The 24,063-nt window shown below is 41.7% G+C and overlaps 2 protein-coding genes across 7 annotated transcripts in view; one reads left to right on the top strand and one right to left on the bottom strand.

Annotated features, from left to right (window-relative positions):
• ARHGAP28 (Rho GTPase activating protein 28) overlaps positions 1–7,857 on the top strand; it is a 125,384-nt gene extending 117,527 nt beyond the window's left edge. For all 4 annotated transcript variants that reach the window (XM_053250647.1, XM_053250649.1, XM_053250648.1 and 1 more), the window contains 3 exons: positions 803–936; positions 3,026–3,090; positions 4,052–7,857. In XM_053250647.1, coding sequence (XP_053106622.1) covers positions 803–936; positions 3,026–3,090; positions 4,052–4,143 — 291 coding nt within the window. In that variant the 3' untranslated portion in view covers positions 4,144–7,857. The remainder of the gene's footprint in view (positions 1–802; positions 937–3,025; positions 3,091–4,051) is intronic.
• A 2,939-nt stretch (positions 7,858–10,796) lies between these two features.
• The window catches only part of LAMA1 (laminin subunit alpha 1), a 197,645-nt gene continuing 184,378 nt past the window's right edge, over positions 10,797–24,063 (bottom strand). For all 3 annotated transcript variants that reach the window (XM_053250001.1, XM_053250000.1, XM_053250002.1), the window contains 8 exons: positions 21,819–21,981; positions 20,007–20,119; positions 18,429–18,618; positions 17,379–17,537; positions 16,483–16,636; positions 15,231–15,364; positions 13,107–13,329; positions 10,797–11,290 (listed from right to left, as the gene is read on the bottom strand). In XM_053250001.1, the coding sequence (XP_053105976.1) occupies positions 11,130–11,290; positions 13,107–13,329; positions 15,231–15,364; positions 16,483–16,636; positions 17,379–17,537; positions 18,429–18,618; positions 20,007–20,119; positions 21,819–21,981 (1,297 nt within the window). In that variant the 3' untranslated portion in view covers positions 10,797–11,129. The remainder of the gene's footprint in view (positions 11,291–13,106; positions 13,330–15,230; positions 15,365–16,482; positions 16,637–17,378; positions 17,538–18,428; positions 18,619–20,006; positions 20,120–21,818; positions 21,982–24,063) is intronic.

The raw sequence follows: 24,063 nt of genomic DNA, 5'->3' as shown, positions 1-24,063 counted from the left end.
ATGGTGGCGCTCCTCCCAGCTATTTTCACATGCCGGAAGCACTCTCCACCAGCTGCCCTTGAGCTATGCTGGCACACTCATGCTTCCATGCACGCATGCAGCCATTTGCATGGTCAGCAACCTTAATCGTTGCGTGCCAGCATCATGCAAGGGCAGCTGGAGGAGAGCGCTGCTGGAGCACAAAAGTAGCTAGGAGGAGCACTGATGATTCAGGAAGTAGCAGCGAGCGGCAGAGGAGCAGGTACACACCTGCTTTCCTCCATTTTAAAGAGGCTGGGATGTGCTCCGAATTGCATGTCAAATCACGATTTGTGCACATTCCTGTGTCCAACATACAGAGTGTTCAGTGTTTTAATCTGAATATCCAGTTTTCCTCTCCACATGTTGGTGTCTGCAAAATGGGCAAAGAAATATTGGCCCACATACTGCATAGCGAGCCGCCATACTGCGCAATATGCTGCCAATCCAAGTGAGAGGGACTCTTGCTGTTTCCAAGAAGCTCTACACTCCAGTCACACACTTTGTGAAGGTGGCGCTGCTCCATGGCTACTAAGGAGTGCATCACTGCATTTGGTACTCCCATCATTTCCAGTGTGTGTAGCATCACAAGTACAGTGATGCATTCCTTAGCAGCCATGGTGCAGCCTCACCTTTGCAAAAAGTGCGGGTGGAATGTCGAATTTCTTGGAAGCAGTGAGCATACCTCTCGCTTGGATTGGCGGCTCACTGCACAGGATGGGAGCCCATGTGTTTGGTATTGTGATTTATACCTGAGCTCACTTTTGTGACTTGTTTCTCCCAGTTTCTACAGTCTGACATACCTGAAGGAGTGATAAGAGTTCATGCTCCACTGCATTCGAAAGTTTCTATGGCAATTCAGCTGAACAATCAAACAAAAGCCAAAGATATTCTGGCACGATTTTACTGTGAAAACAGGTGAGCAAAAGCATAAATATTGGCTGCAGCTCAAGAGAGAATTTTAGTTCAGTGACAGAACAATGTATTGAATACTAGCTTTTCATGTGTTAATATTTTCATGTGTTAGTGTCAGTTTAACTGTTCCAACTAGGTAAGATCTGTTGGGGCAGACAAAACATGGCATTGGAGGAGAGGGAGTTCACTTTTATTTCCTGTTGCTGATTTAGAAAAATGTATGGGTATCCCCGGTGTCCCCAGTGGAGCAAATACCAGCTGTATTGGATGGATGTACATTATGCTTGTCTAGTTTGGCCCCAAGTTTCACTTGGTTCTTTACTCTGGCCAATTCATCTGACAGGTTAGCAAATGCATAAATGCATTTGAATTGAATTTGTGTATGGGTGATGCTGAGAATATCTAATATGGTGAAACAGGACCAGCCATGTGATTGCTTTGCTGTGTACCAGTACAACCCTTTCCAATACTTGGTTGGCACTAGATGTAATCAAGCAGTCACAAAACTGCATCATGAGCTGCAATCAACAGCCATGTGAATAAACTTTTATTGACCACTCAGTTGTCTTATCCACAACCTGGATAATTGAAATGACAGAATTTAAATTCTCAAAATGAGCTCAAACTGCCTTTAATCCTGGTTGCTCTGACTTAACAAGGCAGATCAAGCTGCCTAATAAGCTAAGCCAACAGCCGCCCTTAGATAGGGATGTGCACAAATCAATTTTTTTATTTGATTTGTGCCCCAAACAAATCACCCCTGATTTGTTTTGTGTCCAAATCTACCCCACCAAATCACCCCAGATTCAATTTGTATTTGCTTTGATTTGACTCGGATCTATTCAGACCACTTAACATGGTCCTAGGGGCACCAAATTAGGATGATAGGTAGGTCCCCATGCATGACACCTACCACCCAAATTTCGAGGCAGTGGGACACTTGGTTGATACTTAATGATTTTTTCCCCATTTTTACTGATTTTGAACATTTCCGCTATAGGAAATAATGGAGATTCAACATTGTCATATCCAAATCCTAACATGGATCTCCAGCTTTCATTTTTTCAAAAAGAGCTGAGCTCTAGCCCGTGTAGAAGTGGAGTTATGGAGCAAAATGTGCGATCATTATTTTCCAAGTGTTTATATTCTTTGGTGTATAATAACTTTTCCTCATAATGAATCCCTATGAGGATTCATTGCACACCTTCATTTCTTCTGTTCACATGGATAGCTGGTGAGAGAGCTGCCAGTACAGCAATGACAGTGAGCAGAGGAGGAGCATGGAGGGAGCAGCTCTCTCTGCATTAAAGGGCTGGGTAGGCTCTTGATCTTAAAAGGATTGTGCTGCAATTTGGCTTCTGAATCATGTTTCGAGCACATCCTTACAGTACTCCTTGGTGTTTATCTGATTTAATCTGAACTTGCATCTCATTTGTATTTATCTCATTTAGTTATTTATTTAGGTCCCCACTCTTCCACGAACCTATGTACCTGGGAATGTTTTATATTCAAACATAAAATCCATAAAAACACACCAATAAAAGAATTACTACAACATCAAAACAGTTTAAAATTATTTGAAACAAATTTAAAAGAGGGAGAACCGTAAATACACACACACACACACACACATACAGAGGAATTGCTGTTATATAGAGATTAATTTACTTATTTATTTAAGCATACATGTTGTAATTTTCCCTATATAATCTGTTTAGCCTTTAGCAGCAGGAGAATGACATATTTTACAGTTAGAATAAACTTAATTCTGTGCAGATTCATGTATGCAATTTCTCATGAGCTGAGTTGGATTCCATGGCACATATATCGGTGTCGGGTTTTGCTGTCCTATTAGTTAAATAAAAAGGTTGGTATTTTTAGTAGACTCAAGATTTACTTTATCTTGATAACCTAGCCACATCTAGGTTAGATACATCAAATATGCCACCTTACATGAATAATAAATAATACTCCGATGTACTTTCTCTAGAAATAGGGACATATAATAGTTATTTCACTTGCCATCAGTTCTGGTGGTAGAATGTTTGATTTTGCCATTCACAGCCTTAATGTTTGATTTTGCCATTCATAGCCATGGATCATCAGAGAACATGAAAATGCAAATCCAAAGTTTACATGAAATTGGGGGAAATATAGGTAAGTGTTTCAACTGCTTGTCCTTTAGCCAGCTGCAATGCATAGCAAGTAGGCCAGAGCCACCCACCTCTGCTCCAGGGCACAGAAGCCACTTACGGCTGGAAAAGTGCAGTCGCATGCTGCACCCTTCCTAGCTGCCTCCTGCACAGAGATCCCATGCCATTATTCTTGTTAGAACTGCAATTACAGCCGGGTAAAAAAGGCAGCTTCCCAAGCCATGTTCTCAACAGAAACAAAGATGGCCTTCAAAAGCCATGTAATATATTTCATTATTAAACTATTGCTAAATTAGATAATGTTATAGTTCCAGTTTGGAATAATTTGGTGTTTTCAAGATGCGAGATGAACATTCCTACAACAACTTACTCAGAGGTGTAGGTGGAATGGGCCCCTTGCAGCTTCTCATTGGCTATGTGCCTGCAGTAAGACACCTAGGAACTTGATGCCCATTCCATTTATTATGCAATAAATATGAATTTCTTTATGGAATAAAGATGGATAAAATAAAAAATTACAAATGAATAAAGATGTTTTTCACTTGGGTACAGTTGTCATTGCTTACCCCAAACCTACAGTATAGTTGGGGTACACTTTAAGTATGCAGAAAGGCCCTTAGTTCAAGCAGAAAAGACAAGGTTGATGGAAGAGAAAGGAGTAATAGAATTTTAGAGCTGGAAGGGACCTTGACGGTCTCCCAGTCCAACCCCTGGTGCAGAAAGAAATCTTGAAGCATATTATACCATTATTGAATGCCATGGCACTCCTCTAAAGCTTGATTATCATTCAAAAGCAGCAAAATATCTTTTGGAGATTAAAATTTTGTACATTATGACTATGAGGGATCCACACTAGCTTAGGTATATGGATAAATGGCTTGCTCAAAATCTGACACAATTTATATTTATATATGGAATAAAACCATGTTCTAAAAACAACAACAACAATCCTATGATTCTTTCAGGACAACATTGTTTGGACCCAGAAACTTACATGCTAGATGTTTACCATTCAAATCCTCAAGCAGAATGGGTAATTAAACCAAAAACAAGTTGAAACAAATATGTGTGGGCAGAGTACTTTGGAAAAATGCCAAAAGAATGGTGGAAAAGCCTCCCCTATCAGGAACCACAGTGCCAAGGATGAAACCAAAGTAGTTGCTTCTCTGCATATCTCTTCCCAACATGATTTACAGCCTCTGCCTTCCAAATACACCAGAGATCTTGAGAACTGTTACTCCAGTTAATGGTTTGCTATCAAAATAATTTATTTTGCAATGAGTACACTCACACTGGTTTAAGTTGTGCCAGTTTTCAGTGGATATGAAGGAACACAGACAGTTCATGTTGATAGAATAAAAATTGGATTCCTTCCCATAATGCCACCCATTTTTTATGAAGAAGAAATGCAGTGGCGTCCCAGGAGACTTAAGAATGACCACCAATCGCAAGATATTGCAAAGGAATCAACAGATTCAACAAAAGGGAGAGAATCACTGAATCTGAACAAGGGGAGATGCCAACATTCTCTGAGAGTTCATTCCTGTTTAAAGGAAACCTCTTTCTGATCATATATTACCTGTGTTTCAGTTCATGTTACTGGCTGCCAATGATGGGAATAACTACTGTATAAAGCATTTTTACTGTTAATGTACTGTGCATGTATATAAATACATAGGTATACACAATTACATATTGGCATTTTAAAAGTATCTTCTCTGCCTTTGACAAATTAATTTGTAACAATTAACACATGTTAATTTGAAACTCAAACATTTCAAACTATATACCACTTTATGTTATTTGTGCCACAGTGAACCAATCTGAAAGCGTTGAAAGGCAGATGTTAGCAAGATAGATGGACACCAGATTATTCATAACACTCGCAAATGTTTTTTTTTGGGGGGGGGGTTACTTAAAGCGCCATATTTTGAAACATTTATGTGATGTGATGAATATTTTACAGGTGCCTATTCAAAAGACATGTTTTTCAACGTATATATATTCCTTCCTTCCTTCCTTCTTCTTTTTCTTCCTCTTTAAATTTAATTTTGATCCAACAGTATTGAACATAATGGTCCCTCCCTGAAACTTAAATATTAGAAGCAATCTTGGATTGTTATTGTAATCCCAGATATGGAGTGTGCACCAAGGATAAAGCATTATAGATCTTGGGCATAATCCAGCTATGTAAAGCCTCCAAAAGACAAGTCATCACCTGCCTAGATAATTTGCTCCATTGATGAACTGCCTTTACCAATAAAAAGTGCCTCCTAATGTTAAACTGAAAGCCACCCTCCGATATTAAGCCCATTGACACCAACCCTCCTTTGTGGCAACAGAAAAGTCACTGCCCTCTCTGTGACATTCCCAGATTTAAAGAGATATAAAGTGCAGAAGGCAGGAATGTGTCACTCCATGATTCTGCAAACAGAAACAATGTCTCTTCAGAGAAATGTAAACTATTTAGAAAAGTACTGGAATACTCTATCAGTTTATATTGCTAGTGTCTTTATAGTAGTGCTGGGTTGGATATTGCCCCCCCTTCTCTCCTAACCCTTTTGCAGCCAGAGAAAGGCTGGTAGGGGTGGGGGTGGGAGTGGGATATTCAGTACTTTGGGGGCAGGAGTTGCACATTCCAGGAGGAAAAAAGCTGGCTGGTAGGAGCCAGTTTCCACACCCTAAAAATGTTGCAGTTCTTTTGTGGAACCCTCCCCGCAAAGAAAGTATGGGAGTTTTCTACAGTCCTGAACCTAAAAATTGGTGATACAAAATGTTGAAAGTAACTTTAGCTAATCATTTTAAACTACCTCATTGCATTTGCTTAGAAAACTACATATTCAAAGTCTTTGGGCTTGATTCGGCTTGAGCCAGAAGGTTGTATGTGACTGTGTGAACTGGTCAAACAGTCCCAATCACCCGTCGTGTATGGGGCAGGGTGAGATTTCTTCAGCCCTATCCCTGCTACCGTTGCATACACATCTCAAACCATGGTCTACCATTGTGCTTGAAATCCCAAGGCAGAATGCAGAGATCTACTCACAACAACCCCATTTATGACACAAGTCTTGTAGACATGTTTGCCAGTCTAATGTGGTGAGTGCCCAGAAGCCATCTTCAATGGTCCAATTCCACTTCCTGGATTAGAAATCCCCCCCCCCAACTACAAACCTAGCCTGTTATAATTAGTGTTAGCACTAGTAATATTTATTTTTCTGTATACAAGTGTGGTCATCCACCAAAATGTCACAGGAGAGAAAGGTACGGAAAAGAGAAGGAAATTCTTTCTCAACTTTCTCTCTTCTCATATACCCTTGTTGTTTATGTATAGTGATCTTATCTGTTTTTTGTTTGTTACATTCAAGTTATTTTCAGTCTTAAAAATGTGTATCTGGTTCAGTCTGTAATTGTGTTTTGTTTTGCAAACTCAACAGTGATTGAGAGGATTCACTACTGGTTTAATATTCTTCAGACTGTCACACTGTCATTTCAGTGTTTTATCCTTTGCCCATGCTTCAATGCCTGTGTTTCCCTTTGCATTGACTAATATTTTACTTTGATGTTTCAAGGATCTTCCGTCTGCACTTCTAATCATTTCCCTTACACCCTCTTCAGATGGTGAGGCTGGTACAACTCCTTACCCCTCTGTGTCTCCTTCACTGGTACAGGGGCAACAGTATGGGGAGTGGTTTGTGTCAACTCCTCATCCCAATGGTCTGTTAATCTAGAGAGGTAAGGTTTTTGCCACCTGCCTTTTCCTGTGTCAGAGTGACCAGTTCTTCCTTTGCTAGATCATGGACATCAGGATGGGAGAACGGGAACATCCCAGTGACCCAGATGGAAATGCTCTCCCGTCCTTTAAGCTGCAAGGAGTACTCTTTGCTCACAGCTTAGATCCAAGGGAAGGGAAAAGACTTGCTTCTCTCCCTCACCCCCACAGCACACAGATATAGAATCCATGAAGCTGAGAGTGGGCAGTACCCTTTGCAGCTTAAATGAGCCTATGTGGGATGTGAAATTGGGCCTGATGCTCATGCGCCTCACAGCACCTGATGCTCATGCACCTCACCTCATGCCCAATTTCCCCACTCCATTTAGGCTCCAGCTGAAGAGCACAAAGTTGCTTGCTTCCCCTCGGTCTAACATATAGTGTCCAGCTTGCGCAGGCACGTTCGGTGGCAGCATGAGGGCAGGGTGCACATGTATACACCACTCCTCCCCCATCAAAGTTCTGAGAGGAGGCAGGGATTTCCACCCAGTATTTTCCTTAATACCTGGGGGTGGCCCCTAATATGCAGAAACCCTTTCTGCTGCTTCCCAGGGTGCATTTGTGCACACACACACACACACACACACCCCCCAGAGAGCTTGCATCAATTTACAGAGAGCATATTTTCTCCTGCTGGAACTTTTAATAGTTCTTTTTCATGGGCAAAATCTGGGACTTAGCCAAAGTTAACATGTTGAATAAACGTCTTGAGTATTGTATTAGACAGCAAAACAAAATCCTCAGCACTTTTATTCCGGTTCATATTGAATGCAACTTGGATTGAGTGTCAGACGTCTATCCCCTTTTTAAAGTTTTTTTCCTAGAGTAGCAATAGCGTTTAGTCAGATGTTGGAGATAGCATCTTTTAGTGTTTGTTTTCATTGACCATCTGTCATGAATGGCTTGATTATAGGAATTCCAACTGAATGCAGAGGATTTAGAACACAGAACATGTATGTACTTAATCCAGGACAAAATTAAAATGGTATCAACTAAACCTTTTATACGCTTGCTTGCTTCCTATTTTAAAAACATGGCTTCCCAAAAATGAGTGACTTAGATCTGCAGAACAGTACATACATCTGTTAAAATGGAATTTTAGACAAGCCAAAATAGATCCCACTAATCTTGCACACCTGGATCAAATCTAAAAACAAACAGAATATGCTGTGAATGGGATAATCTGGATTTTTGGAGGTGAGAAAATACACTTGATACATTCCCAGTGAATTTACTTTATGGTTTGTGTTATGGCTCAGTGGAAGCCAAACCAAAAGACACAAAAAGATAAACTAGGGGAAAGACACTGTTGCCTTTCAGGGGCAGAAATGCCATGGTTGTACCCTCAATTCATTCCCCAGGAATTGCATTTTATATGACCATGTATTCATGAAAATATCCACAGGGTTTTCTCACTTGGTTCACTTCATATAGCGACATCAAGCCATAAGTGGCCTACAAACCAGAGGTTTCCAATATGCAGCATATATAAGCCCTCTTCAGCCATATGTTCAGTGAGGAGGTAGATGGGGGAACTGGGATCACATCTGCACTCTGTGTGCCTCACATCACCATGGCCTCTGACCATGTCCCCCATGCCTGTGCATCCAGTTAAGCATGCAAATGGTTTTACACACAATGCAGAGCTCTGCACTATTAGACATATTGGTTGTTGGGAGCCGATAAATGGGTATAGCTATATACATATTCAGCTAGATGTGCAGATGTATGTCAGAGTAAGGTGAGAGCATGGTCCTGTACCTGGCTCTGGGCATTCACTAAAGGCATGGGGAGAAGCAGCTGAAGAGGGCTCTAGTCATTGTATTGGCTCACACAACCCTGCAGCAAGCTGCCAAAGTGAGAGGCATGTTTACTGCTTATGCAGCACTTAACCCCACTGGTACAGCTTGGGAAGGTGGGGAGGTTCCATTACTAAGGAGTGTGACATCACACTCCCACTGCTAACCAATGGGGGTAGCTGAGGATCACTCCTTAGTAGGCACGGAGCTTCACCACCTTTTCAAGTCATGCCAGCCGGGTTTAAAAGTTTCCTTTCAAATTCAAAATGAAACACAAATGCTCAAAGCTTTTCTGTGAAACAATCAAAACCTTTTGAGTCTGTTTTGTGTGTTTCAGCCATAGGGAACAACGGGGAACTCAAAACATCCCATTGTTCCCCATGAGTAGCTCCTATGGACCCCTAAGTAGGCGTGATGGGTGCTACCTACCACCCAACCCACAAAAGAAATGGGCAAGCAGGCGATTAAATTTCTGTTTAACCTTCCCCCCCGCCCAAACCCCTAGGATTCTATGAGGAAATGTTAAAAATTTGTTTAAAATTGCCGACTTGCTCATTTCTTTGTGGGTTGGGTGGTAGGTAGCACCCATCATGCCATACCACACAACCCATTTTGATGTCCTTAGGAGCTACACATGGGGAACAATGGATTTTGAGTTTTCCATTGTTCCCTTTGGCCAGAACAAGCAGAGTGCACAATTTTGCAAACCCTGCCTTGAAAAATACTGCAGAAGCAGACTGTAAAAGGGAGTCTGTCTCTTCCGACACAAAACATACATTTAAAAGATAGTCCAAAAATGGCAAAAAAAGAATAACTGACCCAGAATCCACTGCCAGCCACTATGCTGCCCTGCGCTGCAGTAACATTGGCACAAGTTGCTTTCTCACACACAACTCTTTACATTCCTAGCATTGCAAGAGCTGCCACAGCAGCACCCTCAGCAGCACATATAGCCATAAGCTCAACTAGAGCAACTTCAGTCACATTTTGACTGAGTACATCTTGCAATGCAGATTGCATAGTAGAGCAGTGAGTGAAGCACAAGCTAGTCTCAAGGCCAAACATGGAGCTCATCACGGCAGTCACCAAGAGATATTTTACAAAGAGACACACACAGTCCATTTTTCACCACAACACTATTTCACCAAACCAAACCACAACTCAGGGAAGGAAGGAAGGCACCCAAGTTCTGCCTTTGTCAATCTGAGATCCATCAAAACCAGATAGTTAATAATATAGCAGCAATAGCACAGCAAGCATATTATACTTGGTGCTGAAAAAAAGGAAACCACAAAATCAAATCTTCCATGATTTCTTCCTTCTCTCCTGATGAAAGGGCTCTCTCTCTCTACCTCAGTCCCCTTGAGTACATTTTGAAATTCCCTCCTTTTTTGTTCTCCCTTTGTCAATCTGAGATCCAGCAAAATCAGATATTTATAGCAGCAATAGGTAGCACAGCATATACTGGGAAAAGAAAACCACAAAATCAAACCTTCCTTCCTCCAGTCCTGATGTCTCTCTGCCTTCCAGTCCCTTTGAATACATTTTGAAATTCCCTTCATCTTCCCCCTTCTCTCCTTTCTTCCCCCAGCCAATGAGGGCATGGTAGTTCATGTCAACACTTGATCTGGATGATAAGCCAAACAAGTAGTAGATCGCAAGCCAATGCCAGAAAACCAATCAGGAAGGGAAAAACTGACTGCAAAAATGGCACTTAAAACGTTTCGAGTCAAAATGGAGCCATTCTTGAAATGGGCTTGAAACGGGCCCTTTATTTTAAAGGTATTTTGTTTTGAGCTTGAAACACTTGAAACGACATGCTTCAAGCTCAAAACATTTTGCAACTCAGTTTCCTGCTGAGTTGTTTTTGCACACCAAATTCACAATAAAACCAGCAGCAATATCAATGTGAAGATTTCAGCACAATAGGCATGCTTTACTGCAACATTGTAAGTTGAATCAGTTCAAAAAATTGCAATTAGCATTTGAATTTCTCTTCCTTGTATCTTGAATTGAATGACTTAGATACCATGCAGTGAGCTGTGCACCCAAGAGGGATGTAGGCTCACTGGTGTTCAAGCTAACCCTTTCTGACTCACTTTTTACAGTTGTAACAACAACAACAACAACAACACCACACACTATGAAAGAATGTTTTTATTGTGTGGCATCCCATTTTACATCTTAAGACCCATAATACCAAAGAGAATACTGTCAAGTAATCAACAGAAGACACCGATTTAAAAAATACTTTCACCAACAACTTAAAAAATAGTACTCAGTTAATATTGTTAATGTTTTAGCAGAGGTATTTGTTGTACAAAGAGGCTGTATTTAAAACTGGAAATGTAGAACTTCTGGCTAAAAGGATTTGTCCTGAGCTGAAAATACATAGAGATCACAGAGACCAGGATTATTATGAAAAACGTTTTTCTTGCATTAGCAACAGACAAAATGGAGTGTTTTCTTTGCTGCTTAGTGCTCAGCCCCTGGGCAGGAATGTGGAAAGACTCCATGCAGGTCAAAGGCTTCGCTGAAGTCAAAGGATTCTGCCTGCTGGCCCTTAATCAGCATCAGGTTTCTCAAACAGCCTCGGAATGAGCTCTTACTGGTTAGGCAATTTTGTTTTACATCCGCTAGAAAACAAATGAAAGAACAGAATGAGCCTGCTTGCTGTCTGGAAGAGATTAAATCCACACCTGAGAAACTGCTTGACCCATACACACACTGCATTAATTTTTCAAAAAGAGATTACATCTTTCATAAGATCTGAGTGTATTTGGATCGCAAAGCCATCTGGAGTGGAGCTGAAAGTTAATCAGGGAACCCCGACAAGGGGAGGAAACAGATCTCCAGTCACAGCACCAATGACTAGGTAGCTCTTTGGGCACCACTGATGGCAGCAAGGGTCATCTGATCCCACAATGATTTTCAGACCCTCAGTGGTCCTGAATTGCCGCTTGGTGCAAAGTCTGAAGCTCAGGGGTATAACTATAATTGAACAAGGAGGGACAGGTGTCCCTGGGCCCACTGAGGGTACCACCATTGGCTGGGCAACAGCTCTCCGTTCTCCCCCTCCCATCTCCTCAACTCACTGGCATGCTGTTGGCTCCTGATCGGAGGACTTGTCTCAGCTTTAAGCGAGTCAAGTCCTCTCAAAGAGAGGAGAGGGGAGGAGTGTCAGGGAGTATTCCCCCCTCCTCCTGGCTAGTGCTCAGGTTCTAGATCACCAGTAAGGGAAATGTCACTGTACATCAGTCAGCCAGTCATGAGGCGAGGAGGAGGGATGGGTGCTGCCTTGACACTCTGCCCCCTTCCATCCTGAAGCTGAGACAGAGCTGAAAGATCTTCAGTTAAAGGACCTTTTAATCCTGCCTTTGTTAAAAAGAACAGGGGAAACGTAATATTCCTTTTCTCTGCTTTCCCTCACCCAAACATTCCTTAGCAATTGGGTTCCATTTACCCCTAAATACTGTGATGAAACCTGGGGCTGCTTCCTGTGGAAAACTTTGATGTGTGAGCACACATGCAATGAGAGAGAGAGAGAGAGAGAGAGAGAGAGAGAGAGAGAGAATGAATAGGTGAATAAGAAAGATAGAAGTGTTGCTGTATGAATATATGAGGTGAATGTAGCAAGCTTATACAGGAGGACCTCATAAACCGCAAGTCCAGCACTTGTGGTTTCGTTTATCCATGGGCGGGCTATAGCACCCGACTGTGGTATATGCAATCTTAAATGGCAAAAAAGCAATTAAATCTGTGTATCTGCAGATCAGAAGCAGCCAGAAATGACTGTGGGGGTCATTTCCAGCTGCCATTTTAAGCATCGGAGCCATTTTATGGCTCTTTTTGAGGGGAAATTTGCACTAAAATGCTATTTTTGGCCCCTTTTTTTACAAATGGGGGGCATCCATGGACAAATGAAGGAAAAAGGACCATGATAGGCCCATTTTTACCATTTTGAAGGCAATTTTGGGCAGTGCGGGAACCTAACCCCAGTGAGTGTGTGAGAAAGTGTCTGTGTGTGCAATATTATTTGCATAGGAGTGAGAGAAAAGGTGTGCCAAGAATGTTTTGTTTTTTACCATGTCCTTAAAGTTCTTCTACAGCAAACACATGGGCGGGGAAGGGAGATGAAGAAAGTGGAACTGGGTCAAGGGCCCATCTAAATGTCTTGTCTTAGGACCCATTCCAACCTTGCCATGTCTGGCTGAAGCTGGTATGAACTTGATTCTGAAGTCGGGGGTGCAGAAATCAAGGAACAACCAGGACATTCTCTACCTTTACCTGACCATTGGACCCAGACATTTTTTCTCAGTCTTTTGCATTCCAGGGAACCAACTTTAATGTGGGCTTGTAACTTCTACCAGTCAGCCAGAACAAACAGCAGCAACACAAGGGTGGGAAAGGAATTATAAAGAGCTTTTAAGGCGAGATAACACGTATACATACCGGGATAGCCTCCAACATAAATGGGGTTGTTTGTATCTGCAGAGGTTGAGTGCATATGTGGATTATCAGTCTGAACCAAGTTCCCATCAACTATCAGAGCAATATGATGCTTGCTTTTGTTTGCCTGAAGTTTGTGCCACTGTCCATCACACAGACTAGTCGGGCCTTTTGGTTCATAGGTGGTTCTTATTCTACCAGCTCCATTATTGACACTGAATAAAACCTACACAAACACAGACAAACAACAATAAAGATAGAAAACAAGTAAACAGATCATGCTTTTCATCAAACCTTTTCCTGTGACTTGTCTAGAACATTTGGTATAAGCATTTGTAGTACCCAGACTCCACTTGCAAATGCTGAAACATACTCATAATGAACTGCATTTTTCTTAATCATTTCTGAGTTGGGCAAGTTCTCAAATATCCTACAGAATTTCATTGTACATACAGGATGAGAAATATATGATACCTTGAATTTACATGAGAAAAGTGGGATATACATTTTTAATTTTAAAAACACAGTGGGCAACATTCAGATTAAGTTAGCCCTAACTAAGTACCCTTGAAATTAGTCATGACTAATTTGTATCACTGATTACAACTACGGATGTGCACAAATCACGATTAGTAACACATCTGCAGCACCTTTAAAAGGGAGGAGAAAAGTTCCATACCTGCTTCTCTGCTACTCGCCTACAATTTCCCGTTTGGGTGGCATGCCCCCAAGCTGCCATAGTGCACCGGAGGCATTTTTCCCAGCGGCCCTTGCATGATGGCAGCATGCACATGGTCTCCACATGTGCTCAGTGGCCATTTCCATTGTCAGCAACCATCTATGGGTGAGCAATGGAGGAGCAGGTATGGACCTGCTCTCCTCTCTTTTAAAGATGCCGGAGATGTGTTACAAATTGCTCTTTGAATTGCAATTTGGGCACATCCTTAATTATAACAACGCATAGTCATAGTCTGGATGTTGCCCAATATTCCCCTCTCCCACTTAGCCCATCTGCAAGAAGTAAATATAAAATATAACTTTCTTCTTATCTCGCCTAATAACCTCTGCTAACTGGGCATAGAGGCACCTTTTACCGTGGTGATTCTCTTTATTCAACAGAGGGAGAGTAACTGGCCCTATCCACCCCCAGCACAGTACCTCCAGTGACTGTTGCTGGTGTCTATCTTATGTTTCTTTTTATAATTAAAGCCCTTTGGGGACAGGGATCCATCTTATTTATTTATTATTTCTCTGTGTAAACCGCCCTGAGCCATTTTTGGAAGGGCAGTATAGAAATCAAATTAATTAATTAATTAATTAATTAATAAGAAGTTAAAAATATACTCATGAACAAATGAAACTAAAGTTTTCCCCTCTTACTATATCTTGAAAATAACATACATCAAGACAGACAGAAATGTTTCTCCTCTGTGGGAGATAAGAGATCTGTGGAGGTAACAGAGGCCTCAAGTTGTTCTGCAAAAACATTATTAGATGGAAAATATTCTTAGTTACCTAAAATAGTAACAGGAAGATGGCTTGCTTTACACAATGTTTAGATATATTTGAATTATCCTTAATATGGTTTATACTTTCCTTTATTGGCAATATGTTATCCGGCAAAACAGCCAAATGGTTTTAAATACATTAATTTTTAGATTTTTGAAGTTTATTATGAAGTTATATTTATAAAATGGTAGTCATGCTATTTGTCTTCAATTGCATCTTTTAACCTTTTTACCTGTTTTCATCTTATTTTAGAGACCTACACTTCTATTTTGTTTAATTAAAGCCCCCAGAGAAATTATTTCTTGCACTTTGAGTGGTCTCTTTTCCTATGTGCAATGAAACACAGTTGAGAAATCTGCTTTAGAACTAGGAGAAGGAATATGCATAGAAACAGTTTAGCCAAGTTTAGACAGCTGGCAGAGACTCAAACTTCAAACATATTAGTTAACTAATGGACAAACCTCACATTTACAGTTATGTACATTTACAGAGCCACAATTTTTCTTCAAGCACTACACAGGACATTTGCATTCTTCTTGATGCTTATTAATATCCACCTTGCTACATTTTCCAAGATTGATCCTTATGTGTATTTTCACTTTGCATGTGAAGACCCACCTTGCCATTTACAATCTCGAGCCCAATGGCATCCACTTTAGCACTACTGATTCCAAGGAGAACTCCATTCACAGCAGTGGTACGGAACTCAAGGGTAATATTAACATCAGATCGAACCTTATAGCCTTCTTTAACTACAAGAACAAAAACGATAAATGATGTTAGAGGTTTGTAATCTGAAATGGAGACAATAAATGATAGGTGCAAAGATTTTGAGATGGGAGTTTGGAAGACACTTTTACTGGTTCACATTGGCAAGTGTGACCTAGATATGGAGGTCATTCACACAATCAAAGAGCCCAGCTTGGTTTTGCATGCATAGGCGACCAACCCACCTATGGAGTCACCCAGTAATACGAGGTTAAACAAGCGAGCACTCCTATGTTTTTGCTCGTGTGCACACTCAGGGAGGGGGGATTCTCATAATGCACTGCACACTCATGTGGTGCATCAAAAAGCTTCACAATAAAAACAGAGCCACAACTAGGGAGAATTACAGACAAAACCCCTGTCGCTAACAGCCTTCTGAAAAAAGTAAGTTTTGACTGCATGTTTAAAAGCAGCAAAATTAGGAATCTGCAAGTGAGTGAGCTGAGGCATTTTGTTTTTGTTAGGGCATGGTGTTCGGATTTGGGAGCATTCCGGATTTCTGGATAAGGGATAGTCAACTTGTACTTGGATCATTCTCAGGGACAGATATGTGTATACAACAATTACAGGGCACATTTTGTACATGGAAATAACTGTAAAATGCCACTGGGCAGCAGCTTTCACTATGAGAGTGTCTGCCCAGTACAGTCTACCAGTGGACAATACTATCTAAGTGGTTTGGTTTTGTAGGAAAAGATCTATGAAATCAGCCTCTTGACTTCTTACATTACAGCACTGTAGCTTTTCTTATTATTTGTTTTATTTAACATATTTGTATACCGCCCAAAATTTACATCTCTGGGTGGTTAGGGTTAATTCTTGCTTTTCATTTAAGTTACAATAATGTCTTCTTTTTACTCTGAGCAAAATACATACACACAGCTATTAAAAATGAGCAGTCGTTATACTTCTCCATTAGGGAACAGTTGCGTGCAGAACTGTTTACGCATTGCCAGCAGATAATCAGTAAAAGGATAACACTGAATATGAGAAATCAATATAGTGCAGAATAACTGAACACTACTTTACTATGTTTATGCTTGTTTTTATTAAAGCTTAATGCTTGTTTTTATTAAGGCTAGGAAAACAATATATTTCTTACCAAGAGCTGCAAAGCCATTTCCATCAAAAAAAGTTCCTTCCTGGACAGATACATAGCATTTATTCACCGCAAAGATGGAGACTGAGCTGTCTCTGTTCAGTTGCTTGCTATTGATGGTTACTCCATCAATACATGCAGGAATACTGTGAGTAATCTGCAAAAACAATTCCAAACCAAGGATAGTAACATTCCTATTACACACGCACACACTTTCAAAACTCTAATTCTCTGTAGAACAGGATTAGTTATTAAGACAGAGAAAGAAAAGAACGGGAATAACTGCATATAAAATATGTCACATCAGGAAATAATTCCCATGTCAGTTACATTTCTTTTTGGTGCAATTTAATATTCCTCTTTTATGGCTATGAACAGGAACATACTAGTTAAGAACACTGGGGAAGCTTAACATATTGCAAAGAACTGTCTAACACATTTCAGGAAGTTTAGACAGAAATCTTTGGTTTTAACATTATTGTTTTAACTCAAATAGAGCACTGAAATATTTTTTAAAAATTGCAGGCCAATGAAGTAAACGGATGAGCAAACCACAGGTGTGGCTATTCCCCACATGGATTTTGTGGGGCTCAATGCACTACTGTACAGGAGTGTGGTATAAAGTCTAAGAAGGCATGCTACAAAGTCTGCAATTGCAATCTTGGCTCTGCCATGAACTCACCAGGTGACCTTAGGCAAGTCACTTTTTCTCACAGCAAGTTACCCGTATGTAATATGGGAATAATAATACTGCTCCTCAAAAGGCTGGTGCAAGGATCACAACACAATGATGTGTGTGAAATGCTTTGAACATTCACAAGTACTACGTATTCTTTCTTTTGGACTAATGGATATCAGTCTTCAGGCAGAAGAAAAATTATGCAGAAAAAACCTCTTACGTTTCCAATATTCTTGGCTGTGTAATCTAAGGGTAGGCCCCCAAGATAAAGCTTCCCATCCACATCCAACGTGTTTCCATCTCCTGGAACATTTGCAGCCATAGATTCCAGTCCATCAACTGTGATCACACCTTTCCTTTTAGCATAATCGGTCTTCACCTGAAGGATAATATACAGTATTTGTAAGCTGCCACTGATAGTTAAGACTAGTGGTGTGTGCGGGCCAATGTTTGTGGTCTGGTCTGTATTCAAACTGGTTCATAGGTCCACAAACCTGTTTGGCGTGTTTGGCAGCTCAGCTCGAACTGGGTCAGTGGTTTGAGGGTCGGCAAGGCCAGCATCGGGGGGAGGCAGTAAGAGGCACCTTTAAAATAAATTAGCAGGCTCTTACTGCAGTGCCACTGCTCCAGGTACCTTTCAGGTGCAGTGTCGCTCCCCACCCCCCCGACATCAGCCCGCAAGTCAGCAGCACAGCTCTGGCACCCACCTGGCCTCCACACATGCAGTAAGGACCTGTGAATTTACTTTTAAAGGTGCCTCTCGCTGCACCCCCGGTGGCGCCCTCACCAGCCTTCGAACTGCTGAACAGTTTTGAGCTGAGTCGTTTAATCGGTATGTGGACCTACAGACCGGTCTGAATTTGGACCGGACCACAAACATTGGTCCGCACACACCCCTAGTAATGACTCAGACACATCACAGCAAGTACAGAATTTTATATATTGCATAGGATTGTGCATGACTGCTAGACAGTTGTCTGCTTGCCAGGCATGAGTGAGTTCCTGATTTTATTTTTTTCAGAGGATTATAGATTTTAGATATGTTAATGCACGGCAAATTGATGGACAGATACAAAGGCTGCTGTATAACCAGTAAGGTTAAACAAAAGATCTACTTAGAGATAATGAAAATATTTAAACTACTTCAGCAGGTAAGGTGAATACTTAACGGAGGGTTCTTCTTCCCACCTGCAAAGAGTCTAAGAGAAAAGCAGGAAAAGATTTGTCCCTTCCCGGGTCAAGTCCAAATACAGGCATTTGGAATACCTACTGTATGCCATTTCCCATCACTGACGATTGCACCATGAAAGGCTACTGCCCTTCCTTTTCCAAGATCAAATGAGAAATAAAGTTTCCCCCCTTGTAACTGAAGGGCTGCATAATCCACTTGCTTCTGGTGAGCCATGTAGTATATCAGGCCACTAGATGCAAAGGTCCTGAGGCTCAACTGCACAGAAAGCCTAGGAAATAAAATGTGGAATTGATCAGAGCCCAGATGGAAGAACACACAAACGTCACGGAAGCTGCTCAAAGCTTGCTACAGGAAGAGAGGAATATAATGAATAAAATGGAACTTGATTTTCTAACTCTAATTTGAATACGAAAAAAATAACGCAGGTGCATCCATAGGAAAGCCAATTTAGAAATAATCAAGAAGGCTAAAAGCAGCCAGTGGGCTTAAAAGCAAGAGATATTCATCTACTCGTCCACACTCGGCTACTGGCTGAACTGCTATAGTTTAAGAAAATAACACAAACATTCTAACGACTGAAGAGGGACTATGGTTTGTACCACAGTGGGATGAAGCAGGATGAGTGCACACAAATGACTGGGTTAAACCAAGCCACAACTTTATTGGGGGGGGACTCCCAGTGGGTTTGTCATAGCAAGGCAGAAACCCAAAATTTACAGCCAGCCCAATACTGCTAGTAGTGCTGCACAGAGCAGTGTGGATTGTTTGGGTGTGTGGTGGAACACCGAAGACCTGGCAAAGGATCATCTGGGGCGAAGGTAGGTGAAAACCCTGCCCCCGCCGTTGTCCTCCCCACGCCAGAGAGGATCGTGTGAATGGCCTCCCTGTGTGACTGTCATCAGCCCTGCCTTGTACACTCACAAAGGCTGAGAGAGGGGAGATTCCCTAAGCCGGAATTTGGGGGGCTACATTCAGGGACTGCACAGCCCCTCTTCCAAGAGTCAGGTGGGTTCTTTGAGCATGTTTTTTCAGGGCTTACTGAGGAACCCAACCTAATATACAGATGGAAAAATTTGGCTAAGATGTTAGAGGTGCCACAAATTGACAAACCACTAGTGCTGTTTGGGTCTAAGCACAGCCCCCTTTAGATGAGCCTCAGAGAAGCATAGGCATGTGTTCAATCTTCCCATGAAGCAATGACATTCAAACATGCTAAATTTTGATGGGATAGTGGTCTGTGTTATCTCACAGTCTCAGCTGTAAATTCTGTTCTGTAGAATTAAAATAATGGCATGTCTCACCTGGAAATTTTTCACACGTGGCTTTTAAAGCCCTTTAACTCACAGCTTCTCTGGAATGAAGGGAGTGCGTTCACATATTGGCCAGATTTACCCTGAAGTCCCTGCAAGTTATCGGGGAGCGGTTCACATACAATTCGGGGTTTTCACTGCTCAGAGTGTAGCCCGATTTATATCTGGTTGGTTTTTTGGGACAACTTGGAGTTCGCAGTAAAGCCTCCCAGTAAATGGCAGTAAAGCCTGCAGTGTGTAAAAGTCCCAACTGTAATAATGGCTTATCTCACCATTGTTCAGTATTTTGCATGCTGAAGTGCTATATAAATGATCATAATTATTAACAACACTAAGATATACTTACTTCTTTCTCACTGTAGATTGATTGAAAAGTAGCATCAAGTGGCTGCCTCTGGAAAGGCCAAATTGATGAGCACCGGAAACATAATTTAGTATTTCATCCTCTGCACATGGTTTCTGTTAATTAAACAACTTAGTTAAAGAAGATAATATTCCACCAAGTGTATAAAAATATTCTGTGGCTTGATTTTCACTCTATGCCGATGGTTCAAAGTGTAAATCACAAGTAATGTATACCAAACACAAAACCTAATCATCAGAATCCAGGCAGACATGACCCAAAATAATTAAAAAGAAATACAGTGTGTCTCTCTTCCAAAATATGTTAATCTTCATAGTCAAGAATTGTACCTTTGGTATATTACACTTCGGGCAATACTTCCAGCCAGCAGCAAAACTGAATTTCTGTCTGAATTTACTCAAATGATAAGTCATTTCTGTGACCCAGCAAACACAGCTGTTTATCAGGACAAAGTTAGTGCAGCAGAGAACGGACTGCAGCAGCTTATCCTTTCTTCTTACTGTGCCGATAAAACACTGAACACAAATTCCAAATATCCCCTTCGTGAACATATCAGGATTAAACACTTGGAAGGTATTTATTCACTAGGAGCTACCACAATCTCTCTCACACATGTACATACCAGAGGGCAGTAGATTAAATTCAAAGAAAACATGCAAATAAATTTAACTATTACTAAACTGCTCTGTCGAAATGGGTTCCAAATATATATGTGACAACTTCAAGATGCTTTTCAGCCAAAGAGGCACAGCAGTCAGTGACACGAATGATGTAATCCTATGTACATTAGGGATGTGCAAACAGGTTCGACATTGAACGTGTTCGATGTCGAACCTGTTCAGCTCGACTGTTTGGGGTCGAACCAAACCCCAGACCGAACACCCCCGACTGTTCGGGGGAGTTCGTGGATTTTTAAAATATATATATATTTTTGTGTGTGACCTGGGCCATGCAGAGGCCAATTGCGCAGGCGCAGCAGCCTCCAAAATGGCCGCACGCTAGAGGGGGAAGGCCTGAACAGGTCGAAGAGCTGGCTAAACGGCCGGTGGAAGCAACAAGGGAGGCCAGTGTGGGGAGGGGAACCTCCATGGACCCCCCGCTGCCTCCACTAAAGGGGGTAAGTAAAGCAAAATTATGTTTTTTTAAAAAATGTTCACAAACAACCCCCAGACCGAACCAAACCGGGGGGGGGGTTTCAAGGGGGTGCCGGACCGAACTGGCCCAGTCCAGTTTGGGTCCGGTCTGGACTCAAAACAGAACCGAACCAGCCGGTTCCGTGCACACCCCTAATGTACATAGTAAGCTTCACTGCATTCAATGGGAGCTTAAGAGCTCTAGGGTTGTCAGCTCCCACTCAACATGGCCACTGCATTTCCCCTCTAACAATGATGCAGTAAAGAAAAAGAAGGAAAGCACTAGCTGGCAAACTCATAAATTTCAATATGAGTAGGTGTGACCATTAAAGAGAATTGAGATCAATCCCATCTTCTCTCTTCTTCCACAGGACCAGGGCTAGGGCCACTTACCAGGAAAATGATAGAAAGAGCTTTTTAAGTAAGCCTTCTCACAATCCTTGACTGTGGAAATCATAAAGCCAAAACAGCACCAGGTTATTTGACAAGTTTTCTTCCAAATCATTGTTAAGCCTAAGTGCTATTCTGGATCCTTGCTATTGCTGAATAAAAGGAAATACTGACTATTCCATAACCTTGAGGTTTGCCTTCTCCTGCATTTCATTAGCATACACCTCCCATTTCTCCAGAGTTCATTTTGCACTAGATTTGTACTACGTACTTTCTTAACTTCTGAAAGCGGCCTTGGAGAAATTTGTTGCGTCTGTATTTCAGAGAGAATTTCAATATCTTCTGACTGAATGGCAGGTTTGGGCTTCTCAGAAAGGAAACAGCTGTCCATATCAACACCATCATGCCTTACTGCAGTGGCAAAATCCAGAAGTCTAGGTTTGAGAGAGAGAAGCATTTCACTTTGTTGAGATGAAATACAAGAAACAGGGTCACTGTTAACAGGTGCACTTTGCATATGATGAATGCCACACCTACTTTTATGTTAAAAACTTGCATGTGCAATTCTAAACAATGATCAATTTGTTTACGCAGTCAGGCATTTCCCAATTCCATGTTTGGTGTCTACTATCTATCCTGTTGCCCTATTCCAGCTGAGACACACTCCCTCTGCAGAAGTCAGTTGTGACTGAATGCTTTTGCTGCTTCAAGCAGAGGGAGGCAAAACCTGGTCGCTGAATATTTTGATGTAAGTTCAACTGGGCAAGGAAAAATATTTAATTGAGTGTTTAGAATAAGCTGTTGGGGCAAAGTGTTTGGTTGTGGGCAGGACACTGGATAAATGAAGAGTTGACAGGGAGGATAGTTGGTACATACATACATACATACATATACATACATATTGAGTACATACATACACGCAAAACCGGGTGAAGGGAGTCCAGCCCGGTTTTGCACATGTGCATGAACTGCTGGAATCTGGCCTCATCCCAGAGGCACCACGGCGGCAAACCCACCTGTGAAGCCTCCCCTCAAAACTGGGTTAGGAGGGTGAGCACACTCCTAACCCTGTTTTTCTGCTTGTGTAAGCAGCCGCATCTGGAAGACTTGGGGAGGGGAACCACACACGCATGCAGTGCATGATTTGAGCTCTGGGGGTGGTGCAGGGCATCCTGGCACCCTGACCCTTGGAGCTGCCGGCAGCAGCTGGTGCCTATCTAGGTAGGCTATCAATCCACCAGGGACCGCAGAACGATCATCTGTGGGGAAGTAAGTGCTTTCGGGCTTCCTCCCCACAAACCGGGTAGCCCTTTCTCTCTGCTTGTGAGAAAAGGCTTGCTGTGTGTGAAAGGAGATAAGAATGAGAATAGGAAGAGTTAGATTCACAGTGAGAGAAAGACTAGAGTAACACAACCTGAAGTACAATTTCAAAACTGAAGGCTGTCACTAGCCATTATTCTCTATGGACAGAGAGTATAATTTTTATTTTATTTTTGGCGTTTTTATGATGAGAATCTTATAAAACTTGTATTGGAAATTAGGGTGGCAACCCGTTCACTATAACACTGGAAGTGTCTATAAGGGAAATTGTGTCCTTCTGGAGTTAGCAAGTAGAAGGTAAATGGCTTCCCTTCCGAGAATGAATGAATGAATGAATGAATGAATGAATGAATGATTATTGAGTGGAGGTGTGTCATAAAAATGCGCACTGAGAACTTTTTAAAATGTTATCACTTCTTCCCTGGATCTGTAGGATAAGGAAGATAATATATTTTCCTAAGTACACATACTAATCACTAGGGCTGGCTAACAGGGAGGGCATGAAGGTCCACAACCATCCACTCCCTCCCACCCTTGGCAATGGCAGCAGTGGTGTGAGCTGGCTGACAGATGTGTGACTGCGGACTTCACTGCCAGGAACCCTTTATCTGCATCGAGGGGTTCAGAGAGCATTCCCATTGATCTAAGGGGAGGGGAGAGAAAAAGGACCCACTGCGCAAGTCTGGAACTCACTAGATGGTAGGTAGGGAAGGCGCTACTGCCGCAGGACTTTGCAGTAGTGGCAAGGGTTCCTCTTCTTCTCACTCTGAGGGTGGGCAGAAAAGGATTCCTCACCAATGCTGTCAAAGGATGTGGCAGCAGCAACTCACCGGCCCACTCTCAGAGGGTGGAAAGAAGAGGAGCTGCCACCGCCATCAAATCCTTGTTCCCACTCTCCAAGAGTAGTAAGGGAAGGATTCATAGTGGAAGCAGTATGTACTGAAGAAATAATATACGCATCATTGAAATTGATGGCTATGCAGTTATAGCAAATAATACACTATAGTAAAATGATTATATCACACACACACACACACACACACACACACAAACACAGCCTGTCCATTTCCATGCACATGAGGAATCTTGGCTGCATGTTTATAAAGATCAGAGGACGCAACTAAAATGCTTCCAACCACAAAGTAAATGAGTCCGTATTAATTTTATTAATTGTAAAATATTTATATTCATAGAAA

Source organism: Hemicordylus capensis, chromosome 4, assembly GCF_027244095.1.
Source record: "Hemicordylus capensis ecotype Gifberg chromosome 4, rHemCap1.1.pri, whole genome shotgun sequence".
In the NCBI taxonomy this organism is placed as follows: Eukaryota; Metazoa; Chordata; class Lepidosauria; order Squamata; family Cordylidae; genus Hemicordylus; species Hemicordylus capensis.
The sequence above is the reverse complement of the archived record's forward strand: the minus strand, read 5'-3'. Positions and strand labels throughout refer to the sequence as shown.